The following is a 24,577-nucleotide window of genomic DNA, read 5'->3' on the forward strand; positions in this document are numbered from 1 at the left end:
ATGTGTCTATTCCAAATCAGTTTAGTTTATTGTGTAAGTCAATATATATGTCTCATATAATGTCTTTCTCTTCATTTTTGCTATGTCTAGAAGAGACTTTCTCTCCTAATATTATACAAATATTTTCCCAATTTTCTTTCAGAATTTTACCCTTCACATTTACACTGTTAATACATGTAGAATTTTCATTTTTATATGGCATACATCTGAGAATTTCTTTCTGTAAATGACTAATAATCTAATCCCTCTAATTACTATGTAATGTATATTACCTACTGTTTTAAATACAATTCTTACAGTTAGTAAACCACTTTTTTAAACAATTGTAGAAGATTAGTCCAAAGGGTTCACTACTAAATTGTTTACAATAATGAAAAATTGCAATAATGTGAATAAGCATCAGTAAAACACTGGTCAAGCTGGAAGCTGGTGGCTCAGCTGGTGGCCTAGCTAATCAAGAGGCTGAGATCTTATGACTTAGGTTGTAAGCTGGCCAAGACAGGAAAGTCCATGTGACTCTTATCTCTAATAACTATTCAGAAAAAGGCAGGAATACCACTGTGGCGCAGGTGGTAGAATGCTGGACAAGCACAAAGAGACTTAGAGTCAGTGTCCAGGATCAACAACAACACCAAAAAATAAAAAATATTTTCAAAACAAATTATGATGTACTCACATAATAGTCATTACATAGAACAAGATAAATCTCCATTTACTTACATGAAAAGAAGTCCATATGTTGTTATGCATAAAAATACAATCAAACAGAAATATGTTATAGAGAAATGTGAATAGTATTATCTGGTTTTATAAAAGTAAAACTATTACAAAGATACACCAATGCCTACAAATAAATTGGAAAATTCTGAATATGATCATTAATATTTTACTTACAGAAATGTATTGAGAGCTATCATGAGAGAAACTACAAAAGTCTTTTACATGTATATATTCAATCCTGTATTGGTGGAATATTTTTGCAAAACATGTGTACTAATTTTTAATAGGAAAATAGAGAGGAAAACTAAGCTTTACCTGCAATGGCTTCATATAGACCAGCTTTATACCGTAAGTAGTCATACTCCTCAAATCGCTGAGGTCCCTCACAGAGAGATCGACATTCCACATCTTCATTGAAATATTCTCTTAGAGCTTGTTCAAAGTACTTAATTGCCACTTCAAAGTCGTCAGCCTCATAATGTTTCACTGCCGCACCGTAGCTCTCCTTCAAAGAAACAGAAAAGAAAGTATTTGCAAAGCACAGGTGTAGGCAGCTTTGGGATCATCTGGGAAGGTGGAATGTGTGAATCTTCTGCTGCAGAATGATGATGAGGTTTTGCCCTGGACCCCAACCTGAAATTCCCCTGGGCTCAATTAAGTGTTCATGAGAGGGGCTACATTGAACAAGTGAACTGCCGTGGAAACGAAGATTTCATGTTCCTCCTGCAGACATAGAAACTGTATTTTCTAATCCTCTTCCTTGTGGGTAGGCCCACAGGACAACTAAAATGCAAGAGACATCTGGAAGGAAAAGACATTTACTTGCAGGCATTGCTAAATTCCAACTAAAATCATCTCCTATCTCCTTCTTTTCCTTTCTTTTTTCTGATTCTTTGTTGTTTAGAAGCAGTTCCAAGTTACAGATGTCATTATAAACTAGGCTTTTCCAAATTCCATTTCTTCTTCATTTTAAAAAGTAGATTTTAATTTTTAAAACTAATTTGAAAGTGATCAACATTCTTTCAATTTTTTAAACCCTGACAATTATAATAGTTCTGTTGAGTTCTCTGAATGTTTAATCAGTAGTGAAAGTGGAGAATCCAGTTGAAATATGTACTCATAGAAATGTGCTTTGGATGAGATGAAACTTGAAGCATTCGATCTATGTGGCAGGGGTAAGCATCCCAGAACTCACAAGGTGTGGTTTGGCTTCTCGATCTATCAACTGGAGTTCTTCCACTCCAGCCATTGTTCGGTAATCCTCAATGTTCTGCTGAACTTCCATGTGTTCAGGATTGGCCATGAAAAATGTATGGGCAGCTTCCACTGCCTTCTCCAACTGGTTAAGCTATGAAGCAAGAGGAAAGGAGAGAATGAATGTACTGCTCTCTAAACAAAACTTGATCAGTTCAAGGTTCTATAGCCTGAAAGTGGTAGGGCCAAGAGCAGTGCAAATTTAACTCCCACTCTCCACCCCCCCCCACAGGCACATTTTATTTCCACCAGTACATTTTATATATTTTTGTCTTATTTACAAGTATATATTATATGTACAAGCAAGCAGATATTGCTGTTGTTTTTGTTTATGCCATTAATACTGAAAACATTACAAACACACTGCTGATTTTCTAAACAATAACTGTAGATCAAGAGTGTGGAATGTTTGGCCCAGGGATTATGTAAGGTCCATGAAATCATTTAGTACATGGTCAGAGAGACATATATTCTTCTTGAATGATTCTCATTGGCTGTGTGGGCTATCTGCCTGAATTGATAATTTTGTATGGCACACAAATGCTGTGATAAATGCCCAGATTGCTCTACCTCTGGTTGTAAATTATTCCTGTAACAAAGAATGCCAATTCACTGAGTTTATGACGTGTGTGTGTGTGTGTGTGTGTGTGTGTGTGTGTATGAGAATGTGCATGCATACATGTGCCAGTATACTGGAGCTTGAATTCAGAGCCTGAACTGTGTTACTTGGTTTCTTTGCTCAAAATGAGTGTTCTGTCACATGACTCACTCCTATATTTCTGATATTTTGATAGTTAATTGGAGATAAGAGTCTTGGGGATTTTTTTTTCTGCCCTGGCTGTGATCCTCGGGTCTCAGCCATCTGAGTGACCACTATTACCGGAATGAGCCACCAGTATCCATTAACATTTTTTAGTTTAGCTTTCATCAAAAATGTTTAGCCATTCATGGAGAAAGTCTACAGAAAGATCCATTTACCTTCTGCCAGAAAACAAAACAAATATTCCCCTTAGTAATCTTCTCTGGTGAAATAAAAAAAAATATATTTTCAATTGAAAATATATTTTCAATCTATATTTTAAACATCAAAAGTCATTACTATTGAGCAAGTAATTATAAAATTTCAGGATAGATGCAATATTAATTTAGTCTTCTTATAAATTTAACATTTAAAAATATGTGGTCTTTTTCTGGGAGCCAGTGATTCATGCCTGTAATACTAGCTACTCAGGAGACTGAGATCTGAAGATTATGGTTCCAAGCCAATCCAGCACAGAAGACCATAAAACTCTTATTTTCAGTTAACCACCAGAAAACTGGAAATGGCACTGTGGCTCAAGTAGTAGAACACTAACTAGTCTTGAGCTCAAGAGTTCAAGGACAATTTTCAGGCCGAGAATTCAAGTCCCATGACCAACAAAACAAAACAAACTATATGTGGATTAAGTCCTCAGACATTGCAGTCTGGTGATTATATAAAGAACCAGTTTTCAGCATAGAAGATAAACACACCCAATTCACTCTTAGGCAGGCTTATTTTTGTTTAATAGTAATTATGTTATGTTTCCATTTAATCTGCATGTCCTTAACTTTGGGCCTCTCTTCTATTGAACTTTGCCTGAAGCCAGCTTTTTTTTCCCCCACTGGTAACATTATCCTTAAGCCTATGCACCCAGAAATATTTTGGCAGTCAACACCACTAATTTTGGATTGGATTTCTTGCTTAATTGCAATTTACTACAAATATTTTTTGGACACCTACATAGTGACAAATGTACAGGCACATATAATTAAGAGTGTGCTCTTAGTTGTGTGTGATTATATACACATTTTGGCCAAGTGAATCTGGAAAGAAATATTTAAACATTTGTGCTTTGGTTCTTCCTGAAGCAAAAAGGCTCATAAAACTTTGTATGACCATCAACTAAATAAGATTTTGGAAAGCATTTACTTAATCATGCATTATATGTGACTGTGCTTCAGAAATACTAAGGCACTCAATAATAACAGTAATATGTGATTCATGAATGATCTGAGTCTTAAGGATGTGAATTTACTCCCATTGGGGAGATGTAGTTAGTAAAATTGCTAGGAGCACATCACTTATGAGGATATATATATAACACATATATATGTATATATCTATGTAATATACATGGGTCAACGTATATATACATATATATGTATGTGTATATATATGCATAAATTTACAGGTATGTACATATATACATGCATATGTATCCATTCACATATATATATATATATAATATGATTCTTGTGGCTGGTGAAAACTGTCTGAAGGTAATAGCCAAACTGTAAAGAAAGAAAAGAGCACATGTACTTTGATTATGTAGCACAAGACATTGAAGTTAATAGAGTAGTTTTATATTTATATTCATTTTTCTATTTGTATGCCTTGGCTGAAGTTGTTCTAGTAATGAAGAGAAACTTAGTGCCTGTTATCTCTTCTTTATGATATGTAACTGACTTATTTATCAATTTTCTACCTAGTTTATATATAAATTAAGTCTACAAATGAGGAAAAATGTTAGTACCATTTAAATTCATATAGACTAAAAGCATATTGAATGAGAATATGCCTCATAAACTATACAGCACTGAAGGATATAAATCTAATGAAAGAATTCTTGAAGATATCATTCACATTGAAAATTTAAGATACTGGCTATCACAGAACAATGTGATGCAGTGGTGCTCGAAAACTAATGTTTCTTGTTTTAAATTTGATCACATTGGCTTTCTGCTAATTTGGTGATTTCTTTCTTGATAATTGAGCACGGAACATAATAATAACCTTCACAGATAAATATAAAGGCGATTCTGTGACCTCCCATTGAACTATAAAACATTTCCATGTGCTGGCTCTAGCTTTTAAATTAGTCCTAAAATAGATCATTATGTTGACTGGAACATGGGTATGTTCGTATATCATTGAGAAACTAAATTCACACCTAGATAGGAAAATTCCATGTGGACCTGTGTATATTAAATTATAATATCTTGTTAGATAAAGACCATTATAAGGCCGTGGGTAGACTAGGACCCCACTAATGATGGAATCATCCACTATTACATTTACATATGCCAAAGGGAAACTATCGAAAGACACCTAACTAGATTTCTCTTCAGACATAAGCAAAACAACCCCAGGAAAAAGTGAATTTATTATGAGAGTAATACTATTCTGTACAGAATAAATTGTGACACACAGAACTTTTAATGAAAATGGAATGATTTCACAAAAAGATTATATCAGACTTTTAAGGGAAGCACAGCCCATGGAGGCACGAGAAATATGGCTATGAAATGCCTTCAAGAGGCACTGTGCTGTTTCAGTCAGGATATTAAAATTGAAGGAAGCTTGGAAATACAATTGTATGTCACAGTCTTGTTGCATGGAAAAAGAAATGAATACTGACTAAATCAACACCTTGGTAACATTCAGATTCAAAAGTACTAGTGTCGTGAAATGCAGAGGGAATGAAACCATCATAGGTAAACACACATTGGCATCCAGTGACCACAAAAGAGATTCCACATACTGCATAAAGTTCATAAAGTTCAGAATGGAAGTGGAGTACACGTGGAGTACATGTACTGAACTAAGGCCCTGGCTTCAATCTCTAGCACACAAAAGAGAACAATATTTGAAAAGAAAACTTCCAGAATTAGGCTACAATCATTCCAATGAACTCTTCAGAGCAGTAAGTCAATGTTTTTCCAGATGAACTTAATTTACACAAATTTTTAACTTATTCTTTGATTGAAGAACACATACAAGTCCAGTAACTCAGCCATATTTAAATTCTTTATTAATTCATTTATTCAGTGAACATCTAGTTTGCATAAACCCAATTCCAGACCCTGAAATAAGTTATTTGGTTAAGCAAACAAAGGCCTGCTTTGTCAATTTCCATGGGAAGATAGAATTCTCAAAAAGCAATCAGTGAAAGTAGTTCCTGATTGTGCCAAGTGATGTGAAAGCACAAATGAAGAAACATGATTATTAGCTCAGTTTGGACAGGAAAGGAGGACTCCTTTGAATACATTAGTCAACGAAGATCTCTCTGCCATTTTAGAGCTGCCAATCAAAACTTGAGAATCCAGTCATGAACTTAATAGAAGAAAGAACATTCTAAGCATAATACTGTCAGTGAAAAGTCCCTGTTTACAAAAAGTCTTAATATGTTTTAAAAGCAGAGTAGAAACGGTTGAAGGAGATTTGAAAAAAGGAGATTTGCAAGCTATGGCAAAGAATTAGAATGTCTTCCTAACTAAAATAGAAAACTATTAAAGATATCAAAGGACTAAGTAAGATCTTGCACACACTACTACTAGATTCATAAATGATTTTTGTAGCAAGCAGGAGAGCAGTGGATCAGATTTGATTCATTTACTCTGTAAACCACCTGTGCTGGTGGCAGCACAGGTCTGCCATCTTTTCTTTTCCTACTTGCCTTTTTTATTTTCCTAGCCTTGCTTTTTTTTTTCTATTCTGCTCCATATTTTCCAATTCTCTGTATAGCAATGTTTTTGAATTCAGAAGGTGCATATTGCAAAATGAAAATAAGTAAGTTTCCAAAAAGGTCCTCCTATATAGAATAGGACTGATAGCTGAAAGAATTTGACTGCAATGTTTATAGCAGTTTGGGGGATGTGTATAGCAAAGCCTGATTCTAAAGCACTAAGACAAGTCAAAACCTTTGGGCACATCAAAACGAAAATGCTGACATCATTTTTTTTCTCTTCTGGTAAGTTTTTGGACAATGAGAAGAACACATCAATTCTAAAATGAGTAATTTCCAGATTTCAGACATCAACAGTTTCAATAAAAACAATTCCTTCTCTATAGTCACTTCCTAATTAAGAATTTATACAAAATAATCTGTTATATTTTTATGAGCTGGTGTATTTTTGCTTTGACCTTTTTTCAGTCATACAGGTAGTTGTTAAATATTTGATTTTAGCTTTGCAATATAAATGAAATTTTCTTATGAGATGTGCATAAAGGTAGTTTTTGAATATTTTTATTAAAAGATTTTATTAACACTGATTTTTACATCATATGTCAAATGCCAAGTTTAACAAACACGTATTCAAGAATGGAATCTCTATATGCGATCACTGGCACATAAATTTAAGAACAAAATTTAAATTAAGCTGAGAGTTTGTATATCATAGATATATATCAATCTATATAGCAATATGTGCATAGAATATATATCTGATCATAGATTTATATATCTACATAGTTATATTTGTATCTCCATTTTCATGTCAATGACCTTGAATACCCAAGTACTGAGTCATCACTCTTGTACTGATTGCATCTAAAATGCACATATCAAGGAGACCATGTGCCTTTTGTTCCTTTGGTCTTGGCTTATCTCACTCAACACGTTTCATCCACTTCCCAGAAGCTGCCATTATTTTATCTTGGCTGGTGGCTATGTAGAATTCCATTGTAGATATGTACCACATTTTTTGTATCCATTCATATGTAGTGGGACATCTGGGTTGTTCCAATCACTTAGCTATTGTGAATAGTGCAGAGATGTATATAGCTGTGCAGATGTCCTTTTCATATCCTGGGTTATGATGCTCAGGGTAGATGCCTAGGAGTGGTATGGCTGAGTCTATTTTAGTTTTCTCAGAAACCTCCAAACTGCCTTCCAGAGTGGTTGTACTAGTTTACATTCTCACCAACAGTGTAGTAGAGGTTCTATTTCTACACATCCCCACCAGCATTTGTTATTGTCTGAGTTCAGAATATTGTCCATTCTGTTTGGGATGAGGTGGTATATTAGGTGATAACTTTTTATTTGCATTTCCTTTATGACCATGGATTATGAACATTTTCTCATATATTTCTTTGCCATTTTTACCTTCTCCTCTGATAAGTCTCACTTTAGCTCCCTTGCCCATTTAGCGAGTGGTTTGTTGGATTTGGTGGGGAGAAGGGGGATTAGTTTCTTGAGTTCCCTGCAGATATTGGATATTAAGCATTTGTCTGATATATTATTGGTAAATATCTTTCCCCAGTTGATAGGTTGTCTTTCTATGTTAGTAGCTATGTCTATGTGCAGAAACTTTTTACTTTTAAGTAGTCCCATTTGTGGAATCTTTCTGCTTTGGCCTTTTAAAACTTAAATTTCATCTGGTGTCCTGTAGGTGTGATTCTACAGTTGATGACACTTAACTAAAATAAATAATGCAGAGGAAGAGAACCTGCAACAGGTGTTGGTAAGCAAAAAACAAATTTAATTTACAAATATGAAATATCACGGAATCTTTCTATGTATACTTATCATGTTTTCACTTGGATACTTTGGGGTGTTTTTCCCTTCTGTAAAACTTGTATTACAAGTAAATTGAGATTTAAAAAAAATAAACTTAAATTTCATGCAAGTTTCCCAATTTAACAAATGTGAGGCATTACAAAAGTGTTGTTTACCAAATGACTACAACATGAAAGTAGACAGAGATGAAAACCAGAGCATGTAAGAAGTGGTGCTGTGGCTTAAGAGGTAGAGGGCTGTCCTTGAGCACAAAGAGGTTCAGGAATGGCTGCCAAGTCCTGAGTTAAGTCCCCCAACTACCACCACCACCACCACCACCACCACCACAAAACATAAAGCTAGCATATTACTTAAATTCTATTTAGTCTACTAGCTGAAGAAGAAAGAAACCATCAGAATAAGCCTAATTTATAAGCTATTGATCATGTCACAAGATATTTTTGCGTAGTTTTTCATTTGCTAAAGTCTCCAAAGTTACTCTGAGTTCTTGTTAACCCAAGTTAATTATTCTTCTTAAAACAGAAGAGGTAAACGAATTTGGACATGAATTACAAATATATTAAAAGGATATTCTTGGGAAATAAAACAAGAACTAGAATCAAAATTTAGAAGTAGCTTGTTTCACTCACTTGATTATATCAACTCCTATAAATGACAACCTTTCCAAAATTTATAGAGACCAGGCTGTTCAGGTGAATTGTACCTGAAGTAATTCCTAAATGTTTTTGAAGAATAGACTCAGATTTTTAGAAAACTGAAGAATTAGCTATACAAAAATGATGTTGCCTTTTTATTTCCTAATTAGCAATGTGATTCCTTTTTATTAATATAACTTGCAGAAAGACAATACACAGAATTGTTTTCTGTATGAAGAAATATGTTCAGCAAAGGAAGAAAAATTAATTCCACTGACGAATTTAGAAAATTAACTTCAGCTTATAATAAAAAAAACTATATAACATTTTGTGTTGTTTCATTTGCCTATTTGACTGGAAGCTCAGAAGTAAATTCTATCTTATTTGAGTAATTATATTCTGTTGGGTTGAAGCAGGTATATTTTCCTTCAATTTTTAAAAATTTATTAATTATGAAAATATTTGGCTTAGTCAAGTAACCACAACCCTTTTACATACAGGAAAGACACAATTGTTAAAAAGATATATCTTCATCATAAAGGAAATTTCTAAATATTTCCCCCCACATTTCAAGGTAGAACATTTGGGAAGATCTAGAACACATGGCTAATTCCCCGGGGATAGTGTAGAAAATAAACTCATCATTGTATTTATGGAATGTCTGCCTAAAATGTAGTCATGGTTATTAGCAAATATTTATAGCTTTCAGAATGCCATTTGGTAGAGATTAAATGGGAAATGGGATTTCCTCTGTGGAATAAGTCAGAAAGGAAGAATATGTCTTTTTAAAGTACTTTATTTTGGCAAAATGCTTGTGCACTTTTATTCAATTGCTTATGGTCCTGGGTTTGATTAATAGATTCAACTGTTGTACTTCTCCAGTGATGTTCTGATCTGCTGATTGTATTTTATTTTTTCTTAATTTTTTAAATATATATTTACTGTATTTATAAATAGTTATATTTGTATAACTATACTTATACAAGTATAATGAAGCAGTTTATGAATAAAATGTATCTTGATCAATGTCATCCCTTTTGTTATATCTGTGCTATCTCTTTCTGCAATTTTCTTAATTTTGTAGGACATGCATTGGATTTTTATGAATGAATTCTGCCCACCCCTTCTTCTCTTCATTTAATCATCTCCCTCCCGTTGATCCTCCCTCTTCCCTTTCCAGTTGGTTGTACATGTTTTCTTATTTTATCCTTTTTATTAATCTAGCTTACATGTTAAAGTTAAACACTGATGGTGGGCAGTTTCTGTGAACCCTGTGAGCTTACTGCAAGAACAGGTTTGGTCGGCTACATTTTCTTAGTAGTCTCTTATATAAATCAAAGTTATCTTTCTGGGTAAGCAATCTATGAAGAAGCAGACCTTTTATACAGGCTTTTTCAGATGAGAGATTACTTAAAACAAAAACTCTTGATGTTAAACCTAATCAAAGTATTAGCCAAAAATAAATGCACACTGATTTCAACTAAGTCCCTTCAACCATCTGCAAAACATCAAACTTTCCAACAGAACACTCACCCGGACTGGAATAACTGCCAGGCAATGCGTGAGGGGATCTATCTCAGTTATGGAATGTGGACTGGTCATCTTGGCCTTGGATCTAAGAAAATGTATATCTATGGTTTGTTGATGTGCTCTTGCTGCTTTCCATCTAAATTGTAGGCCAGGGTACAAAAGAACAAGTGAACACGCCTCTTAATCTCAGCAGTCTTTCCAGCACTGTCCCTTGAGGTATTAGAGGATGACTAATGGTTCTTGGAAAGAGAGTTGAAGCCAAGACCTCTCTGACATTTGCTTCCTGCTACTGTTTTGGGAAACATAAACTTAATCCTTGTTGAAAGCTTCTTCTGAAGGTATATGCTGCCTACTTCATTGTCCAAGATTACTGAAGCCTCAGAACTATCCAACGAGTCATAATCAAAATGTATAAAGAATCTTATTAGTGAAATTTTTATATAAAATAAAACTACAGTCCCCATATATAAATTCAGAATAATGTTCCTCTCCTATGCAACCATCATATCAGTGTATGTTGTCAGGTTTGTTTGTTAATAATAAGAATTTACCTTTGTCTATTGCTCTAAGGTTTACAAAACCCATCACAATATTACTAATAATATTAATAAATAATTAAAATGATACCTTAATGGGGGCTTAACCAATAGAAATGCAAAATTCCTTAGAAGGATGCGTGATAAACTCCTATGCCTTAAACCCAGTATAAAAGCTGTTGATTATTCTTTGACAACACACATTATGATGCCAACATTATTCATAGCATCACGTAGGAAACTTCTCTGGCACAGATTTTCTAGAAGTAAGCTTCATGGTATAGAAACATAACTTGTTTTAACTAATTTGTTATGTTTTGCTATTGCCTGGCTTTTCATTATAATAAAGGAGGCAAACGTTTTTCTTCTTCATTAAAAAAAGAAAGTCTGGCTGGCATCAATTTGCTATAGCCCAAAGTCCAAAAGTTGCCTCCCTAGTCATTCTTAAAGTCTATGCTTTGTGACTATTGGTAGCTAAACTATACCCTCTCCCCCAAACACTACAATGTCACAATTATTTGACATTATCCACCAAAACAGCTCCATAACTAAATCTTTATGAATATCTGCTTCTAAAGCACCCTTTGACAATCAGTAGTGTGAAACAGCTTAAAATACACTTAGGAGTGATTTTTTTTCATCTCGAGAGTATTTTGAAGAAAAAAAACTCAAAACTGTTTTTTTTATTTGTCTTGAAATGCTGTTCTAAGAAATGATAAAGTAGTAGGCTTCACATGTCTGTCATAAGCAAGAAGGCCGAAGACTAAGACTCAACCTGTGAGGTGCTTTCCGATTTCTCCTATAAGCTCCTGTGTTTTCTGAGTGGATTGCTGAAGAAGGTTTGTAAACTAGAAAGGGGGGGAAACATCAATAAATTAGATTTCATGCACACTATTAATGAGCACCAGAATCACCCTGGAAATAGCTTGGCAAAGTTAATGATATGTAAAGGGCTTTAGGGTTTCATTAATATACAAATAAACTCTACTGTTATAATTTCTAATGCTGGATCTCCTATGTCCTGCCTACAAAGAGAATTTCACATTCCACCCTAACTGTGAGAAATGCAAGAAAAAACAAACAAGTAAATCAAAAGCTTTCCCATGTGTACCTTTCGGGTAACATAAATACATCAAATTATTCTGTGAAATATAAACTTGTGCTCTTAGAGAGATTGGGGGTTTACTTTGAAAAATATTTCACAACACCCACTACAGCTCATATAAAGGAATAAACCATGGCTATAAGCCAAAGCAAAATTGACTCTCAAAAACATTTCCTGAAGGAAATTTCTCGAAGAGTGTAAGGGCCTTTCAAGTATTTAACCTATCAAACTGTCCAGAGGGCACTCTAAATTTGAGAAGCCCTTGTTAGGAAGTGATTTGTTAATTGCATTCTTTTCATAAATTCCTTATGTGTCACACCTGCACCAATCACAGCAAAGACCTTCAGACTGCAAAGTAAATGCAATATTCTTACAACATACACATGTTATATATAAACTGTAACATTCCTTGTACCTCAGCCCACAGACTACCCTCAAAAGGAATTCTAGTTGATCTGTATTTTTCTGAGAATGTTAAAGTTTAGGGGAAAAATACACTTTAGGAAAGAAATACTGAGAGGCATGTCAGAATGTGTCAGTTATGTCAATAACCACAGAGAATTTGGCCCACAAACTTGTTCAAACTATAGAGTTCTACTCACTCATTTTATAGGTAAAAGATCCCCCCAAAGGAATATTTATTAGAATATAGCTCTTAAATGAATATAAAGACTACAGGTTTTCATCATCTCAATGTACAGGTAAGTTCAGTGTATATTTTACTCATGTAACAAAGGCTTCTTGATCATCTGTCAGAGTAAACTGGGTTAGATCCAATGCTTCTAAAAATACCAAAGAAATGTAACATGGACAGTTAGGAAATGAACACACGCAGGCTATGAATATCTATTAGTAATTAGGGGTCAGACTGAGTAGGTGGCGGGCAGCTGTGTGGTGTATGTAAAAAACTATGGAGTCGCAGCAACCAGTAAAGTTCAGGGAAGACCAAGGTGCAAGCTGAGGATCGTGAAGCAAAGAACACACGGGTGCTTCAGACACAAAAAGCAGAGATTAACCAGAGTACCACTAACATGGACATAGTCATCTGATTGACCTGATTCATATGGAAGATGTGAATGGCAGAGTCCTGCGAAACCACCTTGAACAGGACTGGGCAATGGGCATATTTAAACAATAATCTGGAACATTTTCTTTGCATTTTCAGAGAAGGGAAGCAGACCTATCTATATGCATGTATTCGGTATATTCATGATTATATACATATATGCATATATATGTATCCTGTTCCACTTCAAAGAAGAAGGCATTGGAAAATGGAAACGAAAGTATGTGAGGTGCCTAACTAATACTTTGTCTCTCAGAGGGGAGAAGGGTGTGAATCAAGAGACACAAGATCACCTCTGTGATAGACTTTCATTTATGGAAACATTAGCCTAGTTGTTTTAGGAGTATCAGAGAGGAAGAGGAGACTGAGGAAGATGCAAAGTTCTTTCTCCCATATAGAAGGACCAAGTTAGTAAAATGAAATGTAAAATTAAGGGCATCTTTAAAATATCAAAGCCAGCCAATTAAAGAATATGGTGGTATCATGAATAGAAATTAGTATATGCTGTCATAAATTTTGTGTTTGACGAGGAAAAATTATCATGTTATTTTAAGCAAGGTTATATCTAATAACATAGGAGAGTACCCACAGAAATAAATCCTTAGGAGTGAAGAAACTTGAATTGAGATATTATCAATTGAGTGCTGGGAAATATTTCCTGGAAACATACCTTAGGTATTTTCCCTATAGATAGGTGACGAGAAAGTGTTCAAAGTATAGGGAAAAAAACTGAGTCAGATTAGTCAACATTTATCTTGTAATATACTCCACTGGATGTTCAAAAAGTGACACAGTGGTTTTATAGTTAATAAAGAAAACCTGAGATGAATCTGGGCACTAGGGGCTCCCTCACCCCAATGCAACCTCCCCCTCACCCCTGGAATTCAAGCTATTCAGGAAGCTGAGGACTGGAGGATCACGGTTTCAAAGCATCGTAGGAAGAACACTAGATACACAGCAAAATGCTGTACTTGTGGTATGAGGTGGTGGAGAGTCAGTTTTAGCCTGAGTTAAGGGTACCTGACTAATATAACTGTAACTCCTCTACACATTACCTCCACAATAAAATAAAATTAAAAAAAAAAAACTGAGTGAGTGAGGGGGGCAAGAGAAAGGCCTAGTAGGATAGCTTGTCTAAAAAGCACAAAGCCCTGGGTTTGAATCCTCAGTACCATATACACAGAAAAAGCTTGAAATGATGCTATGGCTCAAGTGGTAGAGCGCTAGCCTTGAGAAAGTGAGAAAGCTCAAGGAAAGTGCCCAGGCTCTGAGTTCAAGCACCAGGACTAGCAAAAAAAAAAAAAAAAAAAAAAAAAAAAAGAACTGAGTGAGAAAGTCAATGTTCTGATTTCAAATCCTCAAGGTCCAAGATCAGGGTGTACGTGAAAGCATACACGCGAGTATATACATACACACACACACACACACACACACACACACACACACACGAAAGCATAAGATGAACCAAACTGAGAGTGGGTATATTTCCTTAGATTTTTGACGGCTTGAGTGTATTTCTCTATAGTTAATGTACATGGTCTCAATGAGTAGATTATTTCATTCCATATTTTTCCACCTCTTTTGACCAAAGATCTCTTCTTTCCATATTAAGGTGACTCAAAAGATGCATCATAATTCTTTTTTAATATATTTTTATTGTAATTAATAAAAGGGTTACATGATATTTGCCAGATAGAAGGTACATTAATTCACATACATTGATACCCTTTCACATGTCTTGGTCCCCATTATACGCCCCTCCCCCCCTCAGTTTTCCCCCCTTCCCTATCCAATTTCAAATAAACAAATGCAAATAAATCCAATATATTAGATAACAAAGTGAGATACTGTAACAATATGAGATAACCAAGGGACGGCAAAAGAGATGAGAGATAACATAGTACATTAAGGACAACAATCATTCATTATATGGTTTTGTTTCAATATCCTGGAGGTCTTTTCGATATTTTTTTTTGCCAGTCCTGGGTTTGAGCTCAGGGCCTGAGCACTGTCCTTGGACTTTCTCAAGGCTAGAGCTCTACCACTTGAGCCTCAGCACCACTTCTGGCTTTTTTTTTTTCTATGTATATGGTACCGAGGAATTGAACCCAGGTCTTCGTGCATGCTAGGCAAGCACTCTACCACTAGGCCAAACTCCCGGCCCCGTGAACCTGTATTTAACTGAAGATAAACTCTGTATCAGGACTTCAGAATACACAGAGATGTAGCTTTTTGAAATCTTTAAGTTTGATAGTCTCTTCCACACTATATTAATATGGATAAAACATAAAACTCCAGCATGAAAAGTATTATCATGGACACATACATCCTGACGGACGAGCTGAGCCCCATGATCTGGCCTTTCTGTTCCAAAGTAAAAAGTTTTGCTAGTATACTCGACTGTACTTGACACTAAGTAGCCAAATAAGAAGAATCTCCTATGTTTTCAGAAACACACATTAAAAAACCCTGTTATATGTAAATATATCCCTTCAAAAGTTAATGTCAACGAGAATAAACCAAATTGAAATTCTTTCTCCATGCCTCCCTGAACAAGTGAAATTAACATTGTAAAGTGACAGCTAAGAAATGTAGAAGAGAATTCTGGGATTGGATTCAAGTGACAAGATTGGTATAAATTTAAAACCAGCCTAGAAACATCATATCAAATACACTAAAAATTATGTTCAGTGGTTAAATAAAGAATTTGCCTTCTGATTTTGATTTTTTACATACTGTGTGCTGGCTTTGCATTCTTTCCTCTTGAAATGATACACGCTGGCAGAGTTTAGCAACTGCATGGCTGTTGCAGGCTAAGAAAAGACTGCCACTATGAACTTCCTCAGGGGAAGCTTACTCTTTATCCTTTGTCTGCACCTGGTGCAGTGGAAGCCCTGAGGCTCAGACTACTCCACTTCATCCTCTAGTTCCACCTGACCAACTTTTTTGTTGTTGTTACTGTAAAGGTGATGTGCAGAGGGGCTACAGTTTCCTAAGCAAAGAATTTATTTTCTGGCAATGTCATCCCTGATCAACATTTAATAAGGGCCCTGTGATGTCAGTTGATAGATGAGACAGTAGGAAGCAAATATAAAGATGTTTCTGGCTTTTAACAGCTAACTGGGGGTGTTGGGTAGGGAAATCAGACACTCTTACTTAGGATTCAATAAGGAATTTTAAGAGAAGTCAATAAAATTGCTATGAGATTTAAGTAGGACAAAGCATATCTGGATCAAGTGGTGAGTCTGGAATGGGAAAACTCTTGTAGAGATCTTATTACAAACAATGCATTTATGATGCACTGAAAAGGATGTGTCAGATTTCAACAAATGCTGAAGGTTGGATGGGAAGAGTATTCACCCGAAGGAATATAGAAGGGGAAAGCTAAGTCCATGTGGAGAGTGTTTGTGAAGAGCCTAAGCCATGGGCCCTTGGTTCAGGGAAGAAAATATTACTGAAAAAGTAAATTGCCAAAGAGAAAAGGAGTTTGAAAGCTGTCTATGCTATATTGTATTTTTAGAAGCACATGAAAATTTTAAAGCAAATGAGTAAGTCAATCTTTTAAAATATTTTTATTGTAATTAATAAAAGGGTTACATGATATTTGCCAGATAGAAGGTGCATTAATTCACATACATTGATACCCTTTCACATGTCTTGGTCCCTATTTCCCTCTCCCATCTTGGTTTTCCCCCCTTCCCCATCAAATTTCAAATAACCAAATACAAATATATCCGATATATCAGGTAACAAAGTGAGATACTGTAACAATATGAGATAACCAAGGGACAGCAAGAGCTGAGAGATAACATAGTACCTTAAGAACAACAATCATTCATTATATGGCTTATGTTTCTATATCCTAGAGAGCCTTTCATTTAGTGTCCTATTATATGACCTTTTGTATCAAGGTTTTGCTCTATTGCAAATCTCTGCTAGTAGAGCCCAAGGTTTCTACTGATTATGACAAATGAGGGAAACCCTTGAGCCTAAGTTCCTTTGAGTCTGCTTACGTCACTTAATATGATTTTTTTCTAAGTCTTTCCATTTCCTAACAAGTGGGGCGATGTCGTTTTTTCTGACAGCAGCATAGAATTCCATTGTGTACAAATACCACATCTTGTTGATCCACTCATCAACTGAGAGACATTTAGGTTGGTTCCATATCTTTGCTATGGTGAACAATGCTGCAATGAACATTGTTGTGCTAGTGGATTTAGTATGCCCTAGTTTCTGGATGGTTGGGTAAATGCCAAGTAGTGGAATTGCTGGGTCATAGGGAGCTCTATGTTTAGTCTTTTGAGGCACTGCCATACTGCTTTCCATAGTGGTTGAACAAGTTTGCACTCCCACCTACAGTGTAGTAGTGATCCCTCCTGGCCACATCCCCTCCAGCATCTGTTGTTATTAGTCTGATCCTGGCCATTCTAACTGGAGTGAGGTGGAATCTTAGTGTTGTTTTGATTTGCATTTCTTTTATGACCAGAGATGTTGAGCATGTCTTCATGTGTCTATAGGCCATTTTTGTTTCTTCTTCAGAGAAGACTCTCTTTAAGTCTTTGGCCCATTTTTAATGGGATGGTTGTTACTTTGGAGATTAGTTTTGGAGTGATTCAATTTTTTGAGCTGTTGCTATATTTTAGATATGAGGCCTCTGTCCACTGTATGGTTGGTGAAGATCTTCTCCTACTCTGTAGGCTTCCTAATTAATTTACTAGCTATGTCCTTTGCCATACAAAAGCTCTGCAGTTTAATGCAGTCCCACTTATCCAGTCTTTCTCTGATTTGTTGTGATTCTTGGTCCTTATTAAGAAAGTTTCGACCTGTGCCAAGGAGGCCTAGTGTATCTCCTATTCCTTCTTGTAAAGTTTTCAGTGCGTCGGCTTTTACCTCCAGGTCTTTGATCCATTTGGAGTTAATTCTAGTGCAGGGTGACAAAGAAGGATCCAACTTTAGTTTTCTGCAGGTGCTTAACCAGTTCTGCCAGAACAACTTGTTGAAGAGGCTGTCTTTCTTCCATTCTATTTTTTTTTGGCTCCCTTGTCAAAGATTAGGTGGCCATAGGTCTGTGGTTTAATATCTGGGTCTTCAGTTCTATTCCATTCGTCTTCAGGCCTGTTCTTGTGCCAGTACTTCTTAGCAGAAAGAACAACACAGGAGTAATTTCAATACCAAACTTTAGACTCTATTACAGAGCTATAATTATCAAAACAGCTTGGTACTGGCACAAGAGTAAGTCAATCTTTAAAAATGTCTTTCAAGAAACGTCACATACATATGCAGGAGAAATCTAGGTTACTCATTTGCACTGGTCTCATACTATGGTCAGGATGAGATAGTTGGCTGAGTTGAATAAATCCCAGTGCCTGGAAGCTGCTTGTACCTGATATTGCAATCAACCAGATCTCTATCTGGACTTCAACCCTTAGTGTCATGGAACCAGGGTACATACACTCCAAAGGCTTATTGATTTGGGATATTAATAAGGTACTATGTTGTCTTTTTTAAACTTAATTTTATTTTTAAGGTGATATGTGTAGAGGAGTTACAGATACATACATAAGGCAGTAAATGCATTTCTCATCAAACATTGTTATTCTCTCTCATCTTTCTCTCGCCTTCCAGTCACCCAATTCTCCCTCCTCCCAAGTTGTAAAGTTCATTTCCAACCTGTATCATGAATAGCGTTGTTATATTGATTCTTATTTCCCATGATTTAGGAGATCCACTTTCTGATCATCAAGAGTTTCATTGTTATTATTTTTTTTTGTTTTGTAGTGCTGGTCCTTAGGCTAGAACTAAGGGCCCAGGTGCAGTCCCTGAGCCATTTTATCAAGGGTACTAGCATTTTACTACTTGATCTAGAGCTTCACTTCTTGTTTTCTGGAGTAGAATATGGCCTCATAGACTTTCCTTACTGGGTGGATTTGAACCACAATTCTCAGACCTCAGAGTTCAAAGTAACTAGAATTGCAAGTAGAAGTCACCAATACCCAGTTTTCAGTCTTTTAAAAAATACACCCCCCCATACACACAAACACACACTCACACACACACTCACACACGCAACTCACACACACTTTATGCCTAACACTGATGCATTCCTAAATCCTCAAAAGCTAAGCTTTGAGGACCATTGTTTAAAAACAGTCTAGCAGGAAAGAGACTCATCAGTACCCAGCAAAAAGACTGTAATGGAGCTGTAACTCAAGTAGTATGGCATCAATTTTGAACAAAAAAGCCCAGGGCCTGAGTTCAAGTTCCATAAAGAGAAAAAGTCTTTTTATCATAAAAACTGCATCTCACCCAGTGTGATGGCTCATGCCTGGAATCCTAGCTACTCAGGAGGCTGAGATCTGAGGATCCCAGTTCAAAGCCAGCTAGAGCACTAAAGTCTGTGAAATTCATCTCCAATTAACCACTAAAAAACCAGAACTGGGGCTATGGCTCATGGGGTAGAACAGTAGCCTTGAGCTGAAGAGCTCAGGGACAGCACCCAGACCCAGAGTTCAAGCCCCACAACTGACAAAAATAGAAATAAAGAAAAAAATAAAAGGGCTGCATCACAAGCCAAGTCCTTAAAATGACCAGTGCCTTTGAGTGTTACTACGTCAATAATTCTTGCCCAGAAGAACATGTGGTCCTTTTACTAAATAATAAGAGTAGCTTTTGTTCTTTTCCTTTGAAAACAATCTATGAGGCACTACAGGAATTTCCAGTTGCCTCTTCTTGAAGAGAGAAGATCAGAGAAAGTGTGTGTGTTAGAGGGAAATGGTATTCTGGAATGAATCATTGCTCTCAGTACTGTGAGCAGAGGAAATCACTTAGGGAAAAAGATGGATGGAATAATGATTATTGACCTTTTGCTTTCCGGTTCTAGGAACTGAAGACTCTGGAGATTCTTCAAGAAGATAAGGATGGAACCAGGCAGCCTGAGGGAATGAGTAGTATTGGGAGTGATAATAAAAAGGATGGAAGGAGTGACTTTAATCAAGATGCATTATATTTATAAACTGACATGTTAAATTGCAGGACTACCTAAAGATAATTAAATAAGTAAAAATTTAAAATGAAATGAAAAAAACAAATGAAAGAAGTTGGATGGGAGCCTAAATTCCATTCTTCTGACTTCAGCATTAAGGCAAAAAGAAGTAGAAATGCAAATTCTTGGATGCAGTTTATATATTCTCAAAGAGATAAAGGTGAGAGTGGGGCCGGGAGTTTGGCCTAGTGGTTAAAGTGCTTGCCTAGCATGCATGAAGACCTGGGTTTGATTTCTTGGTACCACATACATAGAAAAAAGCCGGAAGTGGTGCTGAGGCTCAAGTGGTAGAGTTCTAGCCTTGAGAAAGTCCAAGGACAGTGCTCAGGCCCTGAGCTCAAGCCCAGGACTGGCAAAAAAAAAAAAAAGAAAGAAAGGTGAGAGTGCATGCACACACCGCATATTAAACAAGGATCTCCTTCTAGTTCTTTTACAATAAACTTTTAATGTAAATCATCTCATGTGCACTGGATAGCAAAATTCCTCAAAGGGAAAGACTGTCAGGGAGGTCAAGCAGTAACAGCTGCTACTCATATTGAATGTTTAGTGTTCCAATGACTTGGAATTAGTGTCTTACACACTATCCTGTACTATGAGGCAAACTGTGTCTTCCATTAAATTCACATCATGAAGCCCTAACTACTAGTACTTCAGGGTGTGATTAAACTCAGAATGTGGACATAGGAAATCAAATGAAAATGAAGCCATTAGAGTGGGTGCTATTATTATCTGTCTCATGTTCATATTAGAACAAGTGAATAGGATATACAAAGAGAAACCAGAGATGCAGATGAACAAAGGAACGACCAAGTGAAGACCTCATGAGAATGCAGATATCTGCAAACCAAGGACAGCAGCCTCAAGAGGGACCAAGCCTGATTTCCCCTTACTCTTGAATGGACTTAGACCCTGGAGGGCTATGAGAAAATAAATGTGAGGGAAAAAAATGTTCAAATCACTGATACTCTTGTCTTCTATTATGGCAGTCCTGCAGAACTCGCATACTACACTTTGTAACTGAAAATTACAGTGAAATTCACCTTAATATGTCCATTTGCAATTGAAAAAACTAAACTTATTAATAAATTTCTGACATTAAAGTCAATTTTGTCTTAGCCCAGATCTGAAGTCCATACTCCGTATGTTATATTATCCCACTGATATGAACAATTACTCTGTTGACAATAAAATCAAGGCATTTTGATGTTTAATTCAGAGTTCTTTCTAGAAAAAAATTGTGAAGTAATTATGATACAAAATTAAAAGGAAATGATTCCAAATGGACATCCATTAAAACAAACCCTGCTTTATTTTTGTTATTTCTCTGGATAACACTACAGAGTCAAGGCACAGGAACAGACCTACTATTCCAGGATGGTATGTAAACCTTCCACTGTGGGGAGCCGGATGGCACCTGTTTCCTGCCTCGCTCCTTGTAACTTATTTGGTATGTGAGTGCGAGGCCTTTACTCGTTACTAAGTATCAAGTTGCTCTTCAGTCTGCGCATGACGAAAAAGGGCGTGACCAATCCCGAGTCTCAAAACGGCCTTAGCAACAGAGTAGCTAATGGTAGAGAGCCCCTTGTTCCTTGGGCTTATATAAGCAGCTGCATTTCCCTGCCCAGGGCCCCTCTGCTTCAGCTCTCCCCTCAATCAAGTGGCTCTTCAATAAAGCGTGATACGAGAAGGATCCTCGGGTGGTGTCCGTTCTTCCCTGCTGGTCAGGGGTGTCGGGCGCCGCATTCCACCTCGCTTTATTCTTTGATTTACTCTCTTCCTCTAAGAAGTTTCTTCATTTTATTACAAGGGAAAGGTTTATCTGATGCAGAAGACTTCCCACAGGAAAGATAACTTTCCTGGTGTTATTTTGATAAGCTGATATGGTTCCTAAGAAATTGTTAAATGTACCATACCAGAAAAGCCTTCCTAGAAAATGTCATCTTAATTTGATAAAGCAGAATTTCTAAGACTTAGTAAGAAATTTTGGCCCAGTTAAGTGAAAAGCAAAATTTCTGACAAGAATGGACTAAATTAGGTCACAATCATATAAGAGAATACTATGACCACTGAGAATAATGAGGAATAAATGATGTCCATGATATACTCCCGAATGAAAATAAATACAGACTAACACTGTCTGTGTAGGATAGCTCTAGTTACGTAATATAAACCCAAAAGTAAAACTTTATACTGCATCATTCAACAATTGAATATTTTTTTTCTGTTTCTCATTCTTAAGGTAACCATGTGGTGTATAAGAACATCACATGAAGAATAAAATAGAAGCAGAATGAAAAAGTAAGCAAAAACAAATGTGAATCATGATTTCCTAAATAAGGAAATATGTCAAATCAAGGCAAGGAAGGGCATCAACTTAAAAGAAGGGCTGATAACATCACTAGTGAATTTGATTTGTATAAGAGAAGTAAAATTTTGAAAAACTCTGTGTGTGGGGAAAGCAGGGAGAAAAACAACTTCAGGTCATGTGTTATGAACTCCAGTTAACCTTAATCCATATACCAAAAGACAAGGAGAGTTACATCCCTAAAACATCAATCTGCTCTTCTTCCTTCCCGTTGGTTTCTCAGTGGTCTGAGAATAAAGTTCAAATCACTTATGGTGATCTACTGACTGGTGCTGGTTTAGCTGCTCATACGCACTGCTCACATTCCATCTCGTTCTTCTAAATTGTAGTCTTAATTGATTTTGCCCTTGTTCCATTACTGAGTTGAACTGCTCTCAGTTTGATAGTATTCCAATTGGGGGGAAGTTTTCCTCCAAACCTTTGATATTTCCTCTTTGCCTTTAAGCATTTAGCATGGGTAATATGAATAGCCAAATAGCACACATACCTATGGATGTCTGAACTTTGTCTCCGAGTGCCCTCCAACAGACTGTAATCATCTACTAACGTGCCTGACTTCTCCACCGATGCTCTGGGGACAGGATTCTGAACACATGACTTTACCAGTTCACAGAAAAAGATATAATAGTTCTGCAAGCTTTAAAAACATGGACTCATTTGTGAAGAAATAAAACAGAACAAGATTTTATTTTTTAATATGAAGGTCTTTTTAGCTCATCGTGTTATATCCTGTGTTTCTCTAGGTATTTCTACCAGTGACGAACTCTCCTTGGAACCTTGTAGGTTCTCATTAAGAAATGCGTAGGGAAGAATTGTGAAAGAGATGACACTAATCAAGATGCATTGAATTCATAACCTCGCATGTGGAGTGAAACCTCTGTCCAACTATTGAAAATAATTTTTATGCCAGGCTCTGGTAGCTCATGCCTCTAACCTAGCTACTCAGGAGATTGAGTTCTGAGGATCATAGTTCAAAGCCTGGAAGGAAACTCTGTGAGACTCTTATCTCCAATAAACTATCCAACCCCCCCCCCCCCCGAAATAAAAGGGAAAGTGACTCTGTGGTTCAAGTCAAACAACATTAGCCTAGAGCAAAAGAAGCTCAGGGACACTGCCCAGGCCCAGAGTTCAAGCCTCAGGAATGTCAAATATATATATATATATACAGTAAATTTTAAAAGAACTGATGAATGAGTGCTTATCTGTATGTCCATTCATCAAATATTTGGGGGACATGTATTATGCTAATGTACCAGTCATCAACCCTATATGATCTAAAGAGATCATATATGGGCACAAGTATACATATAGGGCATAAGCATTCTATAAGATGCACATCTACCAATGTAACAAGAAAGAGGTTTATGAGGGCAACAACAAGTATATAAATGAGACAACAATCAGATATTAGTTGAATGCAAAGGAATGTGATATGAGGGCACAAAGAAGAAACAGTTCAAAATGGGTGACATTTACTAAATAACAAAGCTTTAAAAAATTCTTGTAGGACTCTCAATGTCAAAAATCAGTGTCTCACATGTATAATCCTAGCTACTCAAGAGGCTAAAATTTGAGAAATTCCATTAGAAGCTAGCTTAGGCAGACAAATCCTTAAGACTTATCTCCAATTAACCAACTAATTCAGAAGTGGAACTGTGGCTCAAAGTGGTACAGCACTAGCCTTGAGTGAAACAGCAGTGCCAGGCCTGGAATTCATGCCCCACAACAGACAAAAAGTCTGGAACTGAAGATGTAGTTCACGTATAGAATGTCAACCATGACTGAGACAAATGAGCAAGAGCATGAAGCTCTGAGTTCAGTCCCTACTACTGGTACAGACTGACAGACAGACAGACAGACACACACACAGACACACACAAACACACAAATTATGCCAATTTCCTGATGTCTGTTCCTAAAAGAGAGATTGTTTAATCTGTAACTAATAGATCATTCTTAAATTTATTTAACGAAACAGAAATAAACCAATAGTTACCTTCAGGA

General features: G+C 36.2%; 1 protein-coding gene across 1 annotated transcript in view; it reads right to left on the reverse strand.

Annotated features, from left to right (window-relative positions):
• P3h2 (prolyl 3-hydroxylase 2) overlaps positions 1-24,577 on the reverse strand; it is a 157,666-nt gene that overhangs the window by 40,480 nt on the left and 92,609 nt on the right. Inside the window, exons 2-3 of the mRNA XM_090343852.1 lie at positions 1,916-2,068; positions 1,036-1,225 (exon numbers count right to left, since the gene is read on the reverse strand). Coding sequence (XP_090199978.1) covers positions 1,036-1,225; positions 1,916-2,068 — 343 coding nt within the window. The remainder of the gene's footprint in view (positions 1-1,035; positions 1,226-1,915; positions 2,069-24,577) is intronic.

Source organism: Megascapheus bottae, chromosome 1, assembly GCF_031878675.1.
Source record: "Megascapheus bottae isolate mThoBot1 chromosome 1, mThoBot2.hap1, whole genome shotgun sequence".
Lineage (NCBI taxonomy): Eukaryota > Metazoa > Chordata > Mammalia > Rodentia > Geomyidae > Megascapheus > Megascapheus bottae.